Below are 22,110 nucleotides of genomic sequence, written 5' to 3' on the forward strand. Positions count from 1 at the left end.
CAGAAGGTGTGGTTAGATTCATCTAAGTTCCAATGGCCTACATTTTATGTATATCATTTAAGGGTATAAAATCATTTGAAAAGGTAAATGGGAAGGATGATTATCTGTCTTTTTTTTTAGCCAGACTCAACAATATTTGCCAAAATTGGTTGAGTATTTTTCTTATTGTAGAGACAGTGCTCTTTGCTGAAGACAATGTATCAATGTCTAGCTTTAGAAATAGGCCTAGTATTATACCTTAGTTTTGGATAAACTTCAGATTCAATTCAAACATATCATTCCACACACACTAGAGCATACGTGTGTCTTACAAACCCCTGTCCAGACTTCAATGGAAGTGGACATTATGTGAAGCACAGTATGTCTGAACAGCCTTGGCCTTAATAGAAGTGTGATACAGGAAAAGCTGTGGAAATTATCAGCTGTATCATATTCCGTTGCTGTGAGCAACGGCGTGTTTCTCTCCTTTTCCTTTTTAAAGAACCCTGTTTCATAGCTCTGCGTAAATACTAGCAAATTCTCATATACCAGTACTAGACGTGCTATGAAATACTTCACTCTTGCAATTGCATTTTAGATGTAAGCCTACATGTAGAAATTGAAATGACAAATAAGCCTGATATTAAAGGAAATGTATTTTAATAGTAAAGCCTCAACCAAAAAAATCACTGTTTTCATTTTGTAAATGCCCTACAAAAATATATTTGTTTTCTACATTCTGCGGCAAGAAGTACGAAAGATGGGAGAATCATTTTTGGGAGTGATTTTGAATTTGGTTTGGTCATTTTGATATACCTATTCAAAACAGGATTTTTTTTAAAAAGGTAATCTGAGCTACTTTTCTCTTTGACGTTAGCAACACAAAGGTTTTACTATGTATCTTTAAGAACAAATGCCCTTCTGGTACTCTTAATCTTAAGGGCACAATTCTGATTCTCTATGTTTTTCACCCCCAATTGTTACACAGTGTGCTATGACGTCAATTCATTGATCTCTTTTTGCCCCTTTCCATATTGTCAATTATCTTGAAATTTGGCATGCACAATGGAAATGGTCAAACGCAGGGCATCTTAAAGCTGGATTTTGAAAGTACATGAAGCGAGGCGTTTTAGACATTATTTTATTCTGTATTTCTATTTCTTAGCAGGAGTTGACTATGTTTCATTTATAACGTAAAATCGGCAGACCGCTTTTGGCTTTTTTTGCGATGGATCATTGTCTTGAAATTTGGCTAGTGCATTTGAAAATATGCAGTTGTCTAATTGCTTTAATTTTTTATCAAAGAAAGCCAAAGTTAGGCGTCAATTAATGAATTTTTGTTTATGTGTGATTACAGTTCTAGAGTTGTCGTTGTTTTATTTTAACACCACAACACTATCCCTTGCTATTGCAGTGGTTTGCCCTGGTGATTTTTACCACGTTGGGTACGAAGAGGATTTACACAATTCAGTGAAACCTGCTTTAGCAACCGCCTGTATAGAAAGACCACCTGTCTGTAAATCCTATAAATTTAATTTCCCTTAAAAATTGTTTCTCATTGAACATGTACCAAAAGAATCTGTACATAAAGACCACCTGCACATAAAGACCACTCTTCTTGTCTCTTTTGAGCTGTCTTTATGTACAGGTTTCACTGTATAATGTACATTGTAGTGTTACATTTCTCTCATGCTTTTTCTTACATTATTTTCATATCGGGATGTCTGAATATGCTTTGAATCCTCTTTTAACTCATCGGCTACTGAATGATCATATTATCATAGGCTTTATACATGCACAACCTGGATCCTGTTGACAATGGGTTAAGTGTATCACCTTCATGGGATCTTCAAGGGGATCTTCAGTAGATATGAATGTAGTATCAAAAAAGCTTGTTCTGAGAACCAGAAGGGCTTTAGGTTGATTCCTTGATAACATTCATCTAATGGCCTTATCATACTTGGTAGATGATATCGAGGGTCAGTGACACAAAGACGTAACTCCATTTTGACTATTTTGAAAAAAAGTGGTTTATGTGTCACTGAGCACTTGGGCCTTAAGGAGTTAAGTCTATGTTTCACTAGCTATTGACTTCAAGGGGGTGTTGGGTGGAGTTAAGTCTTTGTGTTTCCTGGAAAGCCCACATTTTTCTGAACATTTTGATATCAAATACTCATTTTGGCAAAATATGATAACGGCTTTGTGTCACTGAACCCTCGATATACGAGTTCTCAATTCAGTGGTTCATCTTTGCCTTTTCTTTATGCAGTTTTTGTTCTTTGTGATGTACATGTATGTACCACTGTATAATGCAGGTACTGACTGATGGAGTCAATAGGTACAAGTGCATTGAGTTTCTTCAAATAGAACACAATCAATTATACATGAACACCATAGTAGACAGTTTTTATAATCCTGTCTAAGTTGTTTGCTGTGTGTCTGATGATTTGTGCTTTGACTTGCATATACAGTCGAACCTGTCTATAGCGACCGCCCAAGTGGTCTTTGTAGACAGGTTCCTTTATTACATGTTTCAATGAGAAACTATTTTCAAGGTAAACAAAAAATGTGGTCTTTATAGACAGGTGGTCTTTAAAGACAGGCAGTCACTGGAGCAGGTGTGAATGTACTCACATATAAGTGTTTTTTTGTTAATGAAACATGTATCATACACTTTAATATTCACTAATTACATTCCAGGTGTACTTTATCTATTTAACCCCTTTGGTAATGAAGGGCCCCAAAGCATGAATGAGTCTGCCTCCATAGAGCGTCACAAATCACATGTACAGCCTTGCTCTATTTAGAGCATGACATTGATTGCCCAGACAGTACCTGCATGTGATCCCAAAATGCAATTTACAGGTACATGCATACACAAGGGCGTATCCATTATCATCTGCAGGGAGGATAAAGGGGGTTACAAATATAATAATAAATCTGCTTTATATAGTGCTTAATACATCTATAATGTCTCTAAGTGCTTTGCATCCAAAAGATATGACAGAGGAGCAAAAAAAAGCTTCATCACGTTTTTTAAGAACCATGTTTAAGTCTTTGAAATTGTGACAAGAAAATTCTAAATTTTTGACATGGGGCACACACATTTTAATTTAGGGTGGGGGTGGTGTAAAATCCATTAGTGATGTTGTGTAGCTACAATATATTTTGACATTAAATCAACTTAGTTATTACTTTTTCTCCTAATGCTTGCAGTTACTATCCTCATAAGACTTTAAATAGATATCATAATGATGTCGTTTTATACTGAGGAATCCTACATGTAGATTGGAGAAGCATAAAGAAGCATCGGAACACAACCAATATGTTACAAAACTTTACATCAAGCTTTATATCAAAGATAATGACAAGAAATCCAGTCTAAATTGCAAAAGCAATATTTTATGCAATAGTAATTAATGAGTCAGAGAAATTCAGCCCTTAATAGTTGTCCCCATATCCAAATGTCATGTAGACCCAATTCCATTGAATAAATCACTCCAGTTATACTATACTCTTTGAAATTCATGGTCATTCAAATGTTATTATCTTACTGACGTAGGGCATCTTTAGAGCTTCTAGGGCTTCCCGAAACCTGACTGTTTTAAGTGTAGTGTAGATACTACTTCGATAAGAGACGGGCGTAGCTAAAGAATGACATGAGTGTTCCATGTAAATGCAAGTACCGGTATAAGAATGGGGAGAACAGCTGTTCTATGCATGTACAGTACTGTACACGCTGTAACGCTCGTACTTCATTGCCAGTTTCCACTCAAAATGATTCACTAGCCTGTGACCTTTAGGCCAGCACCTCTCTCTGTTTCTCTCTCTCTCTCTCTCTCTCTCTCTCTCTCTCCTTCTCTCCTTCTCTCCTCTCTCCTTCTCTCCTTCTCTCCTCCTCTCCTCCTCTCCTCCCTTCTCTTCCCCCTCTCTCCAATCTCTCTACCTCTCCCTCCTCTCTCCTCCTCCCCTCCTCTCCATCTCTCCCCCTGCCTTCCCCTCTCTTCAATCTCTCCCCGTCTCTCCCCCTCTCTCTCTCCCCCTCTCTCTCTCCCTCTCCCCCTCTCTCTCCGGTTCCTTTGATCTCCTTCCTTGTTTACCGGTAAGCGACTGCAATGAGCCATCCTGTCCCATCTAGCAAACAATACTCGTTAAGTGAAAACAGCAATTTGTCTCGCCCTCTTATACGAGAACACTTGTCGATGACTTGGTCAACAATGCAGCCCAGAATCTAGCAAGGGGCTTGATATGATTAATGTTTGGAGAGTAAATAAAGAGATTGATCGATAGCATGGATTTTAATTTTACGCCCAGTGTTGGCCTTGAGTAATTATCTTGAGCCGTACTGGGCTTTCTAAGTTGCCATGTAGATTGTAAAATAGTAATACGTGTACATATTATAAAATGTACAGTACACACAGACGATCCTTTTAATTGCTTCTAGTTTATTCTGATTATGCACAGTATGAAAAGAAGGGGTTTGAGCAAAGATTTGTGTCCAAAATCTCTGACAAAGAAAACAAAAATTGTTCAGATTTGCCAGGGAGGGGAATAGGATCGTGGGGGCGTAGAAACGTGTTTAAGAACAACTTGATTGCAGATTGTGGCACCCCCTTCCCTTGCTTGAGTGGATTCTAAACTTGAATTAATTTTGTAATATTTATTAAACATAAATATTTCAATATGTGCATGTGTGGTTACTTATTTACTGTTCAGTTTACCTCGTAATCGAATCCGAAGTATGATGTCATAGCTGGTGTAGATTTGAAAAGTTCTCTCATTTTTTTTTTTTAGAAGTGATAAAACTATTGGTTGTGTTTTTTCAGTTTGTACATCGAATTTAATCGTATTGGTTTATGATTACTTGAAATTGGGTATAATGCTACTTGAAAAAAGTTATATAATGCAGGACATATTATTTCTGTATCATGTGACTACTGACTTACATTTCTACCTACCTCTTCTCTCTCCATTGCAGAATAAAGTGGTTGACATTGATGGAGCAAAAGTGAAATTACAGGTAAGCAGAATTTTTGTTTGAACATCTATATTATTTCAAGCCTTCCAAGCCGCAAGCAGCAATTAATGCTCCCCCAAAATCATTTTCTACTCCAAATTTGGATGTAGAATGGCTATCAAGGGTAGACAAGTCGTTAGAGAGCCTCTACTCTCAGATACTAGTCAACTACTGTTTTCACATGCAATAATCATCAGTAATAGCCATGTCTATTGATTATCCCTCAGTCAATTATCCCTCCCATTGCGTCATTTTAATTGAAAGCCCAACGTGAAGACGTTATGTGCGCCCCACTGCACGATGCCTAACTTCGCGAAACATCTACATGTGTAGTTGATGTAGTATTGATCAATGAAAATGATTGCATGATTTGTAGCACATTAGGCTGTCAGAGTATTAAAGGTATTACAAAGTCTTGGGAAATTTTGAAAATTGGGTGGATAGTGATTCTTTACAATTTTGATATATTTGGATGCCCCTATGGATGTAATATAAGCACTAGAAATTTTAGCCTCTAAAACACTTCTGCTTTTGAGAAAAATTGAATATAAACATTTACTGGTGCTCCCGGTAAATTTTGATAAATTTCAAAAAGCGCCTATGGCCGTACAGTGGTAGCTGCGACCATGAAAATCTCAGAAGATGTAGTTGTGATACATAATTTCCAAACGGGAATAGCTAATTGGTCGATTTTAGTCAAGAAATATTGTTTTATAGCTTAATCAATATCTTGACCTTGAGAGGGAGCTATACAACATAAAGAGTTTATTATTTACAATTTCATAACTATAGACTCGATTTCAACCGCGACAACGATCACTAAATATTGTAGGATCGCATATGCTTCCAATATGTTCATTTGAACCAAATTCATGAACCTATACCAAAACTTTGTATTACCTTTAAGGGTTTTTTCTGTTGACTGTAGTAGGTTGATCTGAATTTTTTTTCAATGAATGTAGAAATGGCTAGAATTCATTCAAATGTTAAAATGGCTAGAATGTATATGAGTGTTGAAACGTCTACAATGCGTATATCTAAAGATGTTGGAATGACTAGAATATGTACTCTACAATGTTAGAATGACTATAGTATTAGTGGAAATTTTCAAATGACTAGAACTCATACGAAAATTCAGGTATCAGAAATGGACAGTAAAAATTTGAAAGAGTCCCAGTTATAAAACCTTGTCTCATGAAATGTTATTTTTTTCCTTCATAATTCATCGCCGTTATTTTGAAGAGACGAATCCATCATGTACTATTGTACAAATTTGTCGGTTCAAAATAATGCTGGCGATTTGTAAACAAAGTGGCACTAAATGGGTTACCGGAGTACGTCAAAGGAATAATATTCATTGGAAATGAGAAACAAATTTCACTTTGAAATCAAAAAATGAGCATGCATCTCTTCATTGTAAATCAGCATTCCCCAGCTGGTATGCACCACCAAACAAGCATCTTTAATTTGGTCAAATTTGGCATGTGGCGTGCCCACACACACAAATATCTGCATGTTTTTCAGCTAATGAGCCAAGATATGTGACGCATGTCAACGTAGATGCATTCCTATGTAATCCCTGGCCTTGTTTAGTGCTGGTATATTTGCCCTGAGTCCAGTATGATTAATGAATGGCCATCAATAAAGCTGGATGATAAATGACTGAGTCACTCTCAATTACTGCCTTGTTGACCAGAATTTTTTTTTTACATATTGAAATCACTAATGTGAATTGCTTGCAAATACAATTACCAGTTCTGGATTGCTCATGATTTAATGGATTTCAATATTCTATTGTGTTTTATGTCTCTTTTTCTTGATTGAATATTGAAGCTACCTACAATGTAGAGTATACACTAGGTTTTCTGATATTTGCTTTGGTGGTAATAAGTAGGTTTAGGGTCAAGGTTATTCAGGAGTAGTGTGGGGTCCAGAGTTGTTTTAGGATTTTTTTTAGGGAAGGGAATGGGGTAACTCTAAGGTTTGATAACTTTTGATGCAAAATCAACTTTAAACTTTCCAGACAGTAAATACCGATGTAAGCCATTTTGCATGATTAGTCCGGATGAAATAAGTGTGAGAATTTCTTGCTCAGCCTCTCAATATTTAGGATGACACTAAGGGAAAACTCAATACCTTACATGTGGAAAAATAAAAAAATCAGTCAAAAAGCTGATGTGAAGGAAAATTATATGGATGTGTAATTCCTTTAATATCAGTCCTCTAGTTATGATTATTTTTGTAACGTTAGCATTATTTTGTTCATCAAGACTTTCTTATGTGAACTAATTCATAATTCTTGTTGAAAATGAACATTTAGGCCCGAATTCACAAAGCAAGGTTGGAGCTCAAACCTCCATTTGTTTCGCCAAACCTCCTTTTGTTCTTTACAAACCAGGTTTGTAAAAAACGAGTAAAATGCGTCATATGACGTACGAAATCCAAGGTATGTCGACAAACCTCCTTTGTGAATTCGGACCTTAGTGTTCTTGAACATGTGAAAAAAAATTCCGGGAAAGACCCTTTTTCCTTTTATTTGTAATCACATTGATTAAACAATTCACCTTCATTTCATGATCATTTAAAAGAACAAATACATCATACATTGAATACATATTCCTTGTTAGCTATGAATTTTAGATGAAAATGAAGACAAAATATGTTTATGTGGCAGTTTAAAAGACGATGGCTATCTATATATATCCTCCATGATAAAGACATCATCATTTGAATCATTATGAGCCATTTGTAAATTGGGGTCTTATTTCTGTGGGCGTTTATTGACATCTATGACCTTCAGGCTTGTGAAAGACACTCTGCTGTCTTAACAAGATATGAACATAGTACATAACCAATGGTGTCACTTCAAATTCAAAGTGGGAACACATGATTGTTGGTGGAGCCCAAAATGACCTCCTGTTTTTGGACTGTCAAGAACATTTTCAACAAAATAAAAAAGACCTTTACCTAAAGACAGGGACACACTGTAAATATAACCTCATTTTGGGCTTATCGAGTACAAATTCACAAAATCTCCTCATGTAAAACAAGTCACAGATTCCTTTTTCCAAATACATGCCCCTTTTTAATAAAAAAATCTTTTACTCCTTGATACAAAAGAATCACCCTTATCAGAACATTGAAATGTTCGTGATCATCCCCAATAATTACCCCATTTTTGCGAAATTGCTATTAAGCTATGATGCAATACACAGAGTGAAGTGACACCATCAGGATTGCGTGGTGTATTGCCTGGTGACACAACGTTAACTAATGCCACAACTTTGTGGGCTAGCTTTATTTTGTGATATTGGGGTAGGGTTTGGGTTGTAATTGGGTATTAAGGTAGGCTTAGAGTTATGTGTAGCGTTGGTCCAAATTTGGTTAGTGTAGGTAATTGACGCAGAGCAGTGAACAAGTGTCATACAAACATGTACATTGTGTGGAGAAACTACTCAATATTTTTGTTATGTGGTGAAAATGCATCTTCATTGACTCCTATACTTCTTGTATTGCAAGTCACAGGGTCTTTTTTTTCTTTCTAAATCTACCGACGATGGTGCTAAAAGCATTTACTTTATACATTATCTGTCTTTTTCCATTCTTTCTCACATTCTTGAGATAAACGTCAAAATGGACACAAATGAATTGTTATTATGACAAAAAAAATCATTTAATTGTTAGGGTCGTGCATGAAAGGTTTATAGTCAATTTACACTGAAATTATATTTTGTATTTTGCACTTATCTTCTGATGTTCAAGTTGATTTTATACGTATGCCCATAGTTTGTATTGAGATGTAAGGATAAAATTATTAGGATGGACGTTTTAAGTATGTATGTAAGTAAGTTAAGTAACGGTAAGTCGATCTTCACAAAGCAAGTTGGAAATTTTAATTTCATCTGGATATGGTGTTCTTCTTTCTCCTTTTTCTTTTTGTGGATTCATACGTAATATCATTAATAATAAGGTATGTAATCACACATTTGAGATACATTGATTTTTAATCATTTGCTTGATTTATATTTTTCAATATTGAGAAAAAGGAACCAGTTTCCATTTTGGCTCTTAGTCTGCCAAGATGAGTGTCTAGCTTTCGGATGACACCAGAAAAAGATGAAATTTAGCTGCCGTAAACTCATCCCTTAGTTCAAACATTGGATAGAATCCACAAAACTCAATTTACAATCGACTTGGTGCATTGATATAGACTCTCTGCCCATGCAACGTACATGTCGTACAGTACACAAAAGTATCATTTTTCCTGTGTACGATACACCATGCAACTCAACGTTCTTATTTCCTTCTCTATCTCTCCCTCAAACCTTTTCCTTGTACCAAGCAAGCCCTATGCATGCAGTGCATACACCAACCACCTAGCTAGCTAGCCTCTGAAAGCAATTTTTGTATGCCTGCACAAACACACTTGGATACTACCCACACCCCCATTCATCATTCATACACACACACTGGCATACACACACAGGGGCTGTCTATGCCTTCGCCCACGCACGTGTACATGTAAATGTACCTCTAGATTTGTGCATTTTCTCCTCTCTCTTTCTCTATCCCTTTCTCTCTTTCTATCTCCCGCATCTCCATATTTTTGTATGTCTCTGTTGCCTTGTTGGTTTGTAGATAGTTGTAAGTACAGTGTATCTTTCCTTTTTCTCTGTGTGTCCTACTCCTCTTCTTAAGCCAATTTGTTCTTGAACTCTATTTCTATTTCATTGTCTCTTTATTATTTCCCCACTCCTCTCTCTTTCTCTCTCTCTCTCTCTCTATCTCTCTATCTCTCTATCTCCATCTCCCTATCTCTATCTCTCTATCTCCATCTCTACTCTCTCTATCTCTCTATCTCCATCTCTCTATCTCCATTTCTCTATCTCCATCTCTCTATCTCCATCTCTCTATCTCCATCTCTCCCTATCTCTCTCTCTATCGTTCTCTCTCTATCTCTATCTCTCTTTGTAGTTGCTCTTTATTAAATCTCCTTACCTCTCTCCTAATTACCCTTCTCTTGGCTTGTATTTCATTTCACTCCACTACCATGTATATCTGTCTCTCTCTCTCTATTGTTGTTGCTGTCTCTTAAATTGGCCATATGCATGTATCTACCTTCCTTGATGTGATTGCTTTTCTCCCACACTTTGGCTATCCATCTTTGCTGATTTGATGTATGCACTCTACTACCTGTGAATCAAAACAGCATAGTCTTCTCTCTCTCTCTCTCTCTCTCTCTCTCACTTTCTTCTCTCTCTCTCTCTCTCTCTCTCTCTCTCTCTCTCTCTCTCTCTCTCTCTCACTCTCTTTCTCACTCTCTCTCTCTCTTTCCCACCCTCTCTCTCTCTCTCTCTCTCCCACCCTCTCTCTCTCATCCCCTCGTTTTATGTGTTGCTCCACTACTCCAAAAGCAGCGAGCAAGCAAGCACATTCGTGAGTGCGGTACTCCTCATGATTAGCATACACTGACATTTCCATCACATTCGCCATGGCTTTCATCGTCTGTTGGGCCGACGACATGCGGGGGCAGTAACCAGGAGCCCAGCTATTACTAAGACACATTGACTGGCTTCATCATCTGCTAAAATGTCAAGTACAGGCAACATACTGTTTGGAACATAATAAATCACTCATTACCCCAGCACTGTGCATAACATTACAACAAATTGTGATTACCTTTGTCAATAGAAGCATACATGTACATGTAGGTCATGCTGAGTGGAAGGAGGTGGGGGGGGGGGTAGCTCATTTTCTGGTATGTTTCATTTATTATTCTCATATCCATAGTTCATTGATTTTGTTCATCTCCGTGTGTCTGTTACAAGAGAAACCAGAGTGGTATTTATCACGCATGATTTGCCTGAAGCCAGTGATTGTTTTACATGTTTTATTCCTTACTCACTTTGTTTTATGAGAACATTTTTTTGTATCAGATGATCTTATATCACATTTTTAAAATTTTGTTGTAAATAATTAAATAGATTTTATCGAGCTTTAATACACATCTGCATTATCATCATTGTAATTAAGGGCAATATCTTTTTAGTACTGTGTGTGTTAGATCTAATTCTAGCTGAATCTTATGGAAAGTTGTTTCTCATGGTTATCATTACCCAAGCCAGTGTTCTATATTTTGTTCATTCTTACTGCATTGGCATAGGAAACCTACTTTTTATCATATCAGGTGAGCTGCTTCAGGCTTCTTTCTATCGGCTATTGAATGAAATTACAGTGAAAAAGCACCCACATGCATTTTCATCGTAATTGAGAATGATATCTTGTTTTTAATAGGTACAGATGTGCATTGTATGTATCTATTCTGATCATACTTTTCATGAATGGAAAGTTGTTCCAATAGACCAGTTCATGGTTAGCACATTACTGCAATGACCCCGAATATCCACAGATCTTCAAAACATGAAGAGGTCCCACTTTGTACATTTTGAAATAATCACTCCTACAGCGATGGAGGTGCTATATAAATAGCCTTTGTTTCCCCTTTTCAAAGAATACTTCCACCTGTGTATCATTCATGCACTAAATGTGCATGAATGAATAATGATTACATAACTTTCATGAGCAAGTATCGAGTATTACGTCTCCGTGTATTTCAAAATTTGTTCTGCAATGACCTTTATCTGCTCATGCTCAGACTGCAACCGTGAACTGGCTTATTCGCTGTTGCTTAACCTTGAGCTAGTGGTCTAGCTAAAAGTTTGTTCCATACTCCATGTGCCTGTTAAACAGGGAAATCTTGTATAATTAAGAATGTACATGAAGGTGCAGTAGTTAAGGCTCATGTCTTCAAGGGGAAATCCAAACCATTTTGAAGTTGAGTTTTAGTAAATGAGCAAAAATATGTACAAAGAGAACTCTGAAAATTTGATCAAAACCTGACAGTAAAAAAAAATCATGTTTTATGCAGTCTAGTTGTTATGTTAGGGTGTTCTCCGGCTGCTCAAACTGAGCTTTGAGTATTTGCCAGTGCCTTCTATTAGAAATAATACAAACATGTGTGTTTCAAGCGTTTTTTTCTTCCTAATTTGTTCAGTACTGGCAGGGGCGAAATGGACCTAGTGGTCTGTCTTTTCTAGAGGACCTGGGGGAAATGGCACATGGTAAAAAAAAATATGTAGAAATAGATTTGTTTTCTTCCAAAAAATTAATAAAATTTTGTCTAATTTAGTCAACTTAGATGCGGCCACAACTTATTTTCCAGCAATCAATTTCCACATGCCTCTATATTTACAATTACTAGGCTCAAAAGTTAAGGGGTCCATCTGACCCCACTTTCTCAAACATGCAGTCATTAAAAAGAAATTGTAAAGTTTTTTTTTTTTTTCATGTCATATTCTGAATGCATCTATTGCCCCCTTCTCTTGCCCGTGGCCAAAAAGTGACTCAAGTCTTGCTAAGTGCAGTTAGTGCACTCTGCAAGTGCTCATCCAACTCATCAAAATATTTCTCATCTAGGAGATTGTAATCATTTCTCATAATGGCTCCATGATTCATACCCCTGATTTGACTTGAATGTCGAGACAAAAGAATGTGCACCGGTTTAACCTATATTTGTGCATGATCACTGTAATGATTCTGTAAATCATTTGATCATTTTAGAATGTGGAAAGGGGCAGGCTCACCTTGGTGACAAATTGGCTATATTAAGAGCATAGAGAGGAGGAAAACATCATTGATAATTACCAGCAAATTGAGTGGAGGATAAGAAATTGGTAACTCTTGATTTTTCCTATGTGTTAAATTTATTAAAATTTCAATTTCTCCACTGGAAATAATTTGTCCCCTCAAAATATATTAGTGGATTCCTATTTTCACATGCCCCCTTTTTGAAATAGATTTAATTATTACCTGTATCAGACATCTGAGCAGTGGTTTTACAAAATCATATCACTTGTTGTAATCCTTAAACAGCTAATCGATAAATATAAGACCATATTACCCTCTCATGAAAAGCCTATGGACTTTATGTGTTAAAAAAGCAGTAAATATAGTCTTATATTGACCGCGCAGTATTTTGTCATTTTCATTGCGCATCTCTTATGCCTACGAGAACCTGCGCACTTTGCGCGCACTCTAATGTGACGTAATAATCACACCAAAATTACACTGTTTACAGTGTATCAAAAATTTCGCCAAGCACTGGATCCACAGTGCTGGTTTGACAAAGTTTTTCAGTTCTTTGAGATTGTCATGGTTGATTTATGTATTTGCTCTAGATGTCTGATTTGGATAAAAATAAAAATATTGACTGGCTTAACTTTCGGGAGATACCACATATATTGCCGTCACAAGACCCATATTGCCCTCATCTTTGATTCTGTGCTATATGAGTCTAGTTTGGGTAATATATGTGATATCTCCCTGAAGACCAGTCAATATTATATAAACATATTTTTTAACAGCTAAAACTAAATAAATAAGTATATGAATAAATAGATAAATACAAATGTTGAGAATTTTTCTTTTATTTTAATTTTTCTCATTTGTAAGAGGTACACTGTAGTATCAAATTCAGGTTTTGAAACTTATCAAGAGAGATTGTTCATAATATTTGTTATCATTAAGTTGGCCTTTTAAATTCTATTCATTTTTAGTTTTTGTTTTTTAATATGTCCATCTAAATATCTAAGATTCTCATCCTTTACAATCAGCAGTAGATTTGAACACACTGCTGCTCCTCCCAGCTCACAACAAATCCCGGTAATTTATTTTCACTAGCGCTTGTTTGTCAGAAATAAGGTGTGTGGGAGGATAAATCACCTCTTCGTGAATATGTTATGACAGCTGTAAAAGGGAATGACAGAATGACACATAAACAAGTACAGGCCTTAAGTCTTAAAAGGGTCATTTATAGGCAGGGTGATAAACAACTTTTTTACATTTGTTGGAAGTCTTCAAAACATATCATTTAATTGCAGACAGTTTTTGTAGAAGCATGTATTAATGATTGGATAAATAGATTAAAATGTTCTGTTTGCCCAGATGGACAAGTAGTTATATTCAATTGTCCATTAGTATCATAGTCACTCATAGTTTCATGTATTGTTAACACCAGAATTTTTCATGGAACTACATATAAACTGTCACAAATAGGGAAAAATCAGTTTTGTGATTCATTAATGAAAGTCTGGGTATAAAAGTGTCCTAATGTTTTTGGCTGTACAACCAGATTTTGTCCTCTTAATTATTAATGAATTTTAGAAGTGTACATGTAGAAAATGAATGCAAGACCCCTCAAGCTTTCTTCCACGTACCCCCCCCCCCACCTCCCACCTCCCCCCTCCCCCAACAACAAAAAGAGGAAAATCTTTTAAAACTGCACTTGTTTAAACCATGAATAATCTAGACGAACCCAGTAATCAAAAGTAAATAGAGTAAATTATTTATCGTTCATGTCAGTCGTCTTTCCCAGGAGTGTAAACATTTACAATATTTATCAGAATTAAAAGCCATCTGTGTAATAATATATCATTTGAAGCACTTAAGCTTTCAAACGTCTCTCTTGCTCTGTCTCTCTGTCTGATTCTTTATCAGTTCCTCTCCCTTTGCTCTATCTCACTCTCTTTCACTCTAACTCTCACTCCACTTTCTCATTTTCTTCTTCCTTGGTATCCTCTACATTCACTGATCTCTCCTCTCTCTTTCTTTCTCACTCCTCTTTTCCTTACATCCTTTTTCACACCTCATGCCATTCTCCCTTCTTCTTGCTCTCTCTCTCTCTCTCTTTTTTTTCTCTCTCTCTCTCTCTCTCTCTCTCTCTCTCTCTCTCTCTCTCTCTCTCTCTCTCTCCCTCCCTCCCTCCCTCCCTCCCTCCCTCCCTCCCTCCCTCCCTCCCTCCCTCTCTCCCTCCCTCCCACTCTCTCTGTACCCCTCCCCTCTGCTTATGTGTGGAGAAGCCACCTGCCAATATCGGCAGAACAGTGGAAAAGGTTATTCATCCCCTAACATGTACATGTATATCCATCATTTTGATGCCTCATCATGCAGTGTCAAAGTGTACTTGTAGGATACACACTGTGAAAGATAGGCTTACCAATCTTCTAATTTTTATTACTTTTTCATAAATCAGCATTTCATTTCTTGTTAAGGTCATGAGTAAGTTAGTTAGAAAGTTCAATGTTTGTGTATGGATTGGAAATACTGTGTATGTCATATTTTATTTCATAAGAACATTAGTTCTATGGTATTTTTCCCTTGATTTTTTTTTTAAAATCATTAAAACAACTAAGAAAGTTCAGAACCTTTCTGATTGAAAGATTGAAAAGACAGTTTGTTTTTCACCTTGGAGATATTCCCTCTGTGCATATAATTTTTTTATTTTTTTTTATTTCATAGCTACAGTAATACTAATAATCTTGGTCAAAGTGTACCTGCGTAATAGTTCTCAAAAATCCCACCCAGACTTATTGCAAATGAAAACAAATAATCTGCCCTCGTTTCACTCTTAATCAAAAGGAAAATGTGTTTCTCTCCTGCGACATCGTCTCTGTTTCCATGTGCAGTCATAGGCTGGTATGTGTGGAAGCTACTGTAAATAAACGGTGAATGTCAGAGAGAAATATGAGTGGGCGAAGGTGCCTTGCATCTACACATCAGCTTTCTCGTTCAAGTGCTATTTTAGAATGTGCTTTGTTGGCTGACTAGGAAGGAGGGTGTATGTTGTTTACTGCAGCAGCCAGTGAGGGAAAGAGAGAGAAAGAGAGAGAGAAGGTAGACATCGAAAAGAAAGCAATTGAGATACAGAAGAGAGTGGGAGGAACAGAGAAGGGGAGAGATAGTTGGAGAAACAAAAGAGAGAGAGAGAGAGAGAGAGATGGAGACAGAGACAGAGACAGCTATGTAGACAATTAGTGGGATAGAGCATAGTTTTATGACTTTGCTGCATAATGTTTGTCTATCCATATTTCTTCTCAAAATGTCAACTGTAATATTCATCAAACAGAGCTATAGCATGTTTTTGTAATTCAGAGTTCCAGACAGTACGTGCTGTTAACCAGCAGGGCTTCACCTTTTAGTAAACCATACAAGCCAATACCCCTCAACTTTAGCAGAGGGTATGATGGAGCTTGACCCAATATGCTTTGTCTCCTGAAAATATACACTCTTTTTTTTCTCTAGAAAATCTGAAAGATTTGTTTTTCAAGTAGTGTGATATAGTATAAGGCAATTTCAAGGACAATTTTTTTTTAATGAAATAAAAAAACTCTGACTTTGGCAAAATCATTTTTAATAAGAATAAAAAGAGAATAAGAATTATTGGATTATTGTCTGAATTGTGCTTTTTCTATCAAACTTATGAATATGATGCTCCATTATCACTACATAATCCATCTTCAGCATGACTTCTACAGTAGCACTGTATAAGTTTGTTATTTTAATCTTTCCTACCAGATACCCATTTGCTACATCTGGGTAGAAAGTGACAAATCTAGATTTATGTCATTACAAAGGAAATAATTGTATCGATCAATGTCTCTTTTCTCTTTATCAAGTTTATGTTTATTTACAAGCTGAAATACAATGTATCATGCAAATTCTAATAACAAAAAGCATGAATGAATGAATAAATGAACTGAATGTAGGGAGAGGCATATTGTAGATGCTACCATCTTGTTTTGTTGTTTTCTTTATTTATCCGTAATTCTATCTCCGCTCACTTTCTCTTCATATTTGTATGATTGCAGATCTGGGATACAGCAGGACAAGAGAGGTTTCGGAGCGTCACACATGCATACTACAGAGATGCCCATGCACTTCTACTACTCTTCGATGTCACAAATAGGCAGTCATTTGAGAATATACGGGTAGGTTACATATTTTTATGCCTCCGTTACGAAGTAGCCGGAGGCATTATGTTTTTGGGTTGTCAGTCCGTACGTACGTCCTGTTCTTGTGATCGCGTTATCTGAAGAACCGATCGATGGTCATGGCCAAACTTTGGTCATGTATGTATCTTGCAGAGCCGATGAACTGATTAGATTTTGGGGTCATGAGATTAAAGGTCAAAGGTCACAGGGCTCATTATGTATGCATAAACAGCTTGTGATCACGTTATCTCAAGAACCGATTGATGGATTGCTGCCAAACATAGGTCATGTATGTTACTTGCAGAGCCGATGAACTGATTAGATTTAGGGGTCATGAGGTCAAAGGTCAAAGATCATGGGCTCATTATGTATGCAAAAATAGCTTGTGAACGCATTCTCATTAGAACTGACAGATGGATTACTATTTAACTCAGGACATCTTGCAGAGCCAATGAACTGAGTAGATTTTAGGGTCATGAGGTCAAAGATCAAAGGGTCATATATGTATATGAGAAATTGCTTGTAATCACGATATTCTGAGAACCTGTTAATGGATTACAATTGAACTTGAATTCGAAAAATTTCTTCTATTTTGGTTTGTAAAATTGCTCTATGACGGAGGCATCATTTTCGACTGCGCGCAGTCGAATTCCATCTAGTTCTTTCTCGCTTCTTATCTGCTCTAATTGTTCTTCTAAAAGTGATATTGTCCATCACAGCACTTGATGATCGAACTGTAATAGGCCATTTCATGCAATGTGTCCTTTTATCAATTAATCTAAAAATGAAAATATCTTGGTATTATGGATACCAGAAAGAATATTTAGTCAATGGTCTTATCACAAAAACAAATATTTTTAATGTAAGAAAGACTTATGACCTATGGGACACACTGCACAAAACCTCTCAAATTGGGTTTTGAAAGGAATTATGATATTTCAATTTTATTTCCACTTTAAAAACATTTACAAATCAATATACATATGAATAATAGTAGTGGGGTCATGAAAAGCACTAAATTGAATCATTAATCATGAAAACATAAACATATATGTTTTATTCCTGATTAGAATTTGGAATGGTCATACATATAGTAAATCATATTTTTGGGGTATAATAGTCTTTCTAGTCAACTAAAAGGCCTGATCAGCTGCAAAATGTGGCAAACGTCTGTTGTTCAACCAGTCACTAGACTTTCACTGATTTTGTGCAGATTTTGCTCTTTTTTTCTGACTGAAAACTGAAGAGCCTAATCACATGTACAGTGTCTGTAATTAGATTGTCCTTTTTAATAAGACCATTGCAAACCACAATCAGGCAGGAATTTAGTTCTTTATAATCATCATATCTGATATTTTATATTGCACTTTCTTCCAAAATCACATCACAGTCAGTTTTGGCTGGACCTAGTTCTTATTTCTCTTGTTGGCATAAGTCAATTCGGCTCATGAATCCAGCTCTGACCTTGACCACCGGAGCCACGATTAGAGTTCTCTAATGTTTTATTTTTCATTTGGGAATGAATCGTGGCATGAAATTTCATTTTCATCTGTTGTAAAAAATTATGGTAGCCATTTTTCTGACATGCTCAAGCCAGGTTGTAGGTATGTACAAATTCAGTGTAAAATCTGTGTACTGTCTTGCATGTAGGAATTTAGTGGGGCATCAGGACCTGACAAGTTTTCAACCATCTGGCTCTGAAATAAAGGAAGACTGAGATGACTCAGGCCTAGCTGCAAGGGTGATTGTCCTCGGAGGATGATCGTGGCATTATTAAAGAAAAAGAAAAAAAATGGACAGCATACAACATGTCCTTAAACTCCCACCAGATGATATCCAGTAGACCAGGGCACCTACATGTATGTAGATTATACTAAAAGAATAAAGGTTAACTTAATAACGATGACCCAATAGCCTTTCTCCACTGTACCTCTTTGTGGGCTATGTATTGATCGCAGACAACCCCACAAAGTCTTTTCATCGTTCTTGGGTACCTGGCAAAAAGCCATGTATGTGAATCTTTGCAGGCAAGATGGTGATTTAGAAGGAATAGGAGGCTAGTTAGGTTGTGCAAAGACATATTTGTCAAATCCATGCGTGAAAATTGCATCCGTTGGAAGCCAGAAAACCAGCAGAAGCCTATGGATTTAACATCTTTCTGGCTTATATTAGAAAGTTTGCAGAATACACTGTTACTGATAAAGTTAGGTAAAATAAGCATGCTTTCTTAGAATTATCCTGTTGAGAGCCAGGAGAGCGTTAGTTGATATACCTTGACATGCTTTCAGCAGATGAATTGTCCTGTTTGCCACAACAACTCAACAGCTCAACCTCTCAAGATTCATGAGTAGTTACTGCATACTTGCTTAGCAGTAAAGATGGCAACAAGATACACTGTACCTAGCTTGTCATCCTGTTTGAGGCAGTCTGTGGAAATTAGATCATGCAAATAACAGCATGAATTGACCATTTCCCAAAGGCTGCGAGATAGCATTCAGTATTGGGCTATTATTGGCATGCTTCTAAAGCACATGGCACAGCTTACAAATAGAGTTTATTTATAACTACCAGTGCTGCATCTAATTTTCTTGAAGTAGAAGGACAGCATGTCACAGGCCATTTGTTATTCAAGAACTGTAAAAGGTCTTGAAATGTCGACATTCTAAAACTTTGTTTATGCAGTAAAACCATCAACAAAAAGCAAACAACAAACGGCAGCAAATCAAAATATGTTGAAAGCTAGAAGTGCATGGTAAAGATGTGCTATGCAATACACTCATGCACAAGATATCCAAATAACCACTACTGATTGCTTGTAGGGGCAGTAGAAGAATCATTTGATTTTCATTTTAAGTGATACTTTAATAGGCTCATAGCCGCTTTAGTTGTCAGGCTTATCAAATTTTACACAAGTCGCCCAATGATAGCTTTCAGATGGCTGAGAATATCTTTAAGAAATATGAAACATTGTTTTTTGGCAATGGTGGAAAATCGCTTTTAGTCCTGAAAGTGTAGTGCTCTTTTTGATTCCACTAAAATGATACCATCTGCTGAGAGCCAGAAGGAAGTTGATTCTATGTAGAAGTACATGTTGATTGTTTGGAGCCAGAAGGCTGTTAGCTCATATCTTTTAACCCACTGACTACTGAATTCATTCATTCCCATTGGCTTAATACAGAAGACACATCCAGTTCCCAGAGGTAAAGGGTTAACCCAGCATCAATACCATTTTGGCTCCAATCAGATGATGTATGAATGCCCTTCTTGCTCTTAGGAGACAATAGGGACTTTTAGATTTGCGTGGACTGCTACGTGTGACGTCCTGCCTTAAAAGAACGTCACACGTAGCAGTCCACGTTGTCGTCATGCAAATCTAAAAGTCTCTAATGTCATCTGTTTAGAACCAGAAGGGCATTAAAGCTATGTAAAACTGTAAAAGTCAATGCCCTTTTGGCACTCGGAAGACAATTATGAAAGGACTTCTAGAGCTAAAAGGTAGAAGACAGACAGGACAAGCTTGACCAGGGAATACTGATCTAATTTGCAGAACGCTGGCTGTAATCAGAGCAGATCAAGGCATGCGTTCAGGATGGTTAGATTGGGTTGGGTCCCATCGGACACTGCCCCACTCCACTATAGCGATACATGTGCTATTGAGGTCTGGTTAGCTGTATACACAAAGTGTGCACTAAAGCTGAAGGCTCATTATGTAAGGGGGTCACTGGGAGATCTGCAAAAAAGAGAGGAATCCTGTAATATAAATGTTACTCTCAAAGGAATAAATGTGAAAATTGGGGTCTAGGTACCGTATTTTAATGTCATAGGGTCAGTAAGTCTCGAGGTCAAGCTCTGTCTAATGTTTTTGAATTATTGATTGAAATCAGTACGGCTGCTTTGAACTCAATTAGCCAAAAAAAATTTAAGATTGCATTGTATTCAATAGCTCTTGTTTGCCTATTAAATACTTCATCAAATTAAAAAGCCTGAGATAATTGAATTGGGCTTGGGTCTTGGTAAAGATACAAGCACTGTACACAGAAAGATGTATATGGGACGACGCGTTATCTATCCAGTCCGGATCGATATAATAATTTACAGAATATATCAATTAGTAGGCGGTTTCCCGGCAATCATCACGTATTAGTCAAAACATATTCTTTCACATGATTGGTAATAAGAGCTTCCATTTCATTTTTTGAGAGGGGGGCATTTCCAAAACTGGGTTATACCTCTAAGCCCCTGGAAATTGTGTTGTATATACTTATGCAATTGGTTAGAAAACAAAACTACTGGTTTTTATAAGTCAGATATGATCATTCCATTTCTAGATGAGGGCAAGAACTAGTACTAGTAATTTATCACAAAGGATTTTAGATTCTTTTTTTCTATGTTTAAGATATACAGGGGGATATAATATTTCATTTTAGTTACATTGTTTCCAAAACTGGTCTATACCTTTAATCTAAACAATCGTTAATACATGATAGTGGTTTATACTGGCAGTAGCCGTGTTTGGCCTGTTTACCCTCATATACCAGCTCAAGAAAGAGAAAAAGGCATGGATCTGTAAGTTATCCAAGTTTTGCCCAACTAAGGGATAGAGATGGATACATGGCGTAATCCCTAGGAAGGCTATTCTCATATTTCCAATGATGGAACATTGGGCGTGGGTGTGTTAGCTCATATCCTATACCAAGAGGTTGTAGAGTAATAGCTTGCCCAGATAGCAGTAGACCCTCCCCTGAGCGAAGAGAATTAGATCGATTCTCCTGGTCATCTATCATTCTTTTTCCCCTCTAGTCATGAGTGTGTACACTGTAGTCCTACCTACACGTAATTGTGTAAGGTTCATTGTATCTTTTTTAAATCGTACAAGGAGAACTACGTGTATTAGACAGTATCTGCTGCATTTTTGTTTTCTTTACGATACAATTTCCTTTAATGATAATATAATATTAGTTCCTTATATGACACTTTTCCATTACCTGACAAAAGCGCTTACAGTCTTATTATTTCCCCGGTCACTGGATTGATAACTATTCTGCACATTTCAGTGCACATTCTCCGCTCCCTAGGGAGCATTCAAATTAATCTTATTTCAACGGACACGTTCACATCTTACCTGGTACCCATTCAACACCTGGGTAGTGAGAAGCAATGTAGATAAAAATGCTTTGCCCAAGGACATAAGTGATGTGCCGGGCTCCAACACACATGAATATGTCAACATCTTCAGAAGATCTTGATCCATTTTTTTTCTGTCAATCTCCCGTTTGCTGTATAGGT

General features: G+C 36.8%; 1 protein-coding gene across 1 annotated transcript in view; it reads left to right on the forward strand.

Annotated features, from left to right (window-relative positions):
- Positions 1 to 22,110, forward strand: part of LOC588372 (ras-related protein Rab-37) — a 59,059-nt gene that overhangs the window by 28,415 nt on the left and 8,534 nt on the right. The window contains exons 3-4 of the mRNA XM_788059.5: positions 4,958 to 4,999; positions 16,702 to 16,821. Of these exons, the coding sequence (XP_793152.2) occupies positions 4,958 to 4,999; positions 16,702 to 16,821 (162 nt within the window). The remainder of the gene's footprint in view (positions 1 to 4,957; positions 5,000 to 16,701; positions 16,822 to 22,110) is intronic.

Source organism: Strongylocentrotus purpuratus, unplaced genomic scaffold, assembly GCF_000002235.5.
Source record: "Strongylocentrotus purpuratus isolate Spur 01 unplaced genomic scaffold, Spur_5.0 spur5_scaffold_14, whole genome shotgun sequence".
NCBI classification, from domain to species: Eukaryota; Metazoa; Echinodermata; class Echinoidea; order Camarodonta; family Strongylocentrotidae; genus Strongylocentrotus; species Strongylocentrotus purpuratus.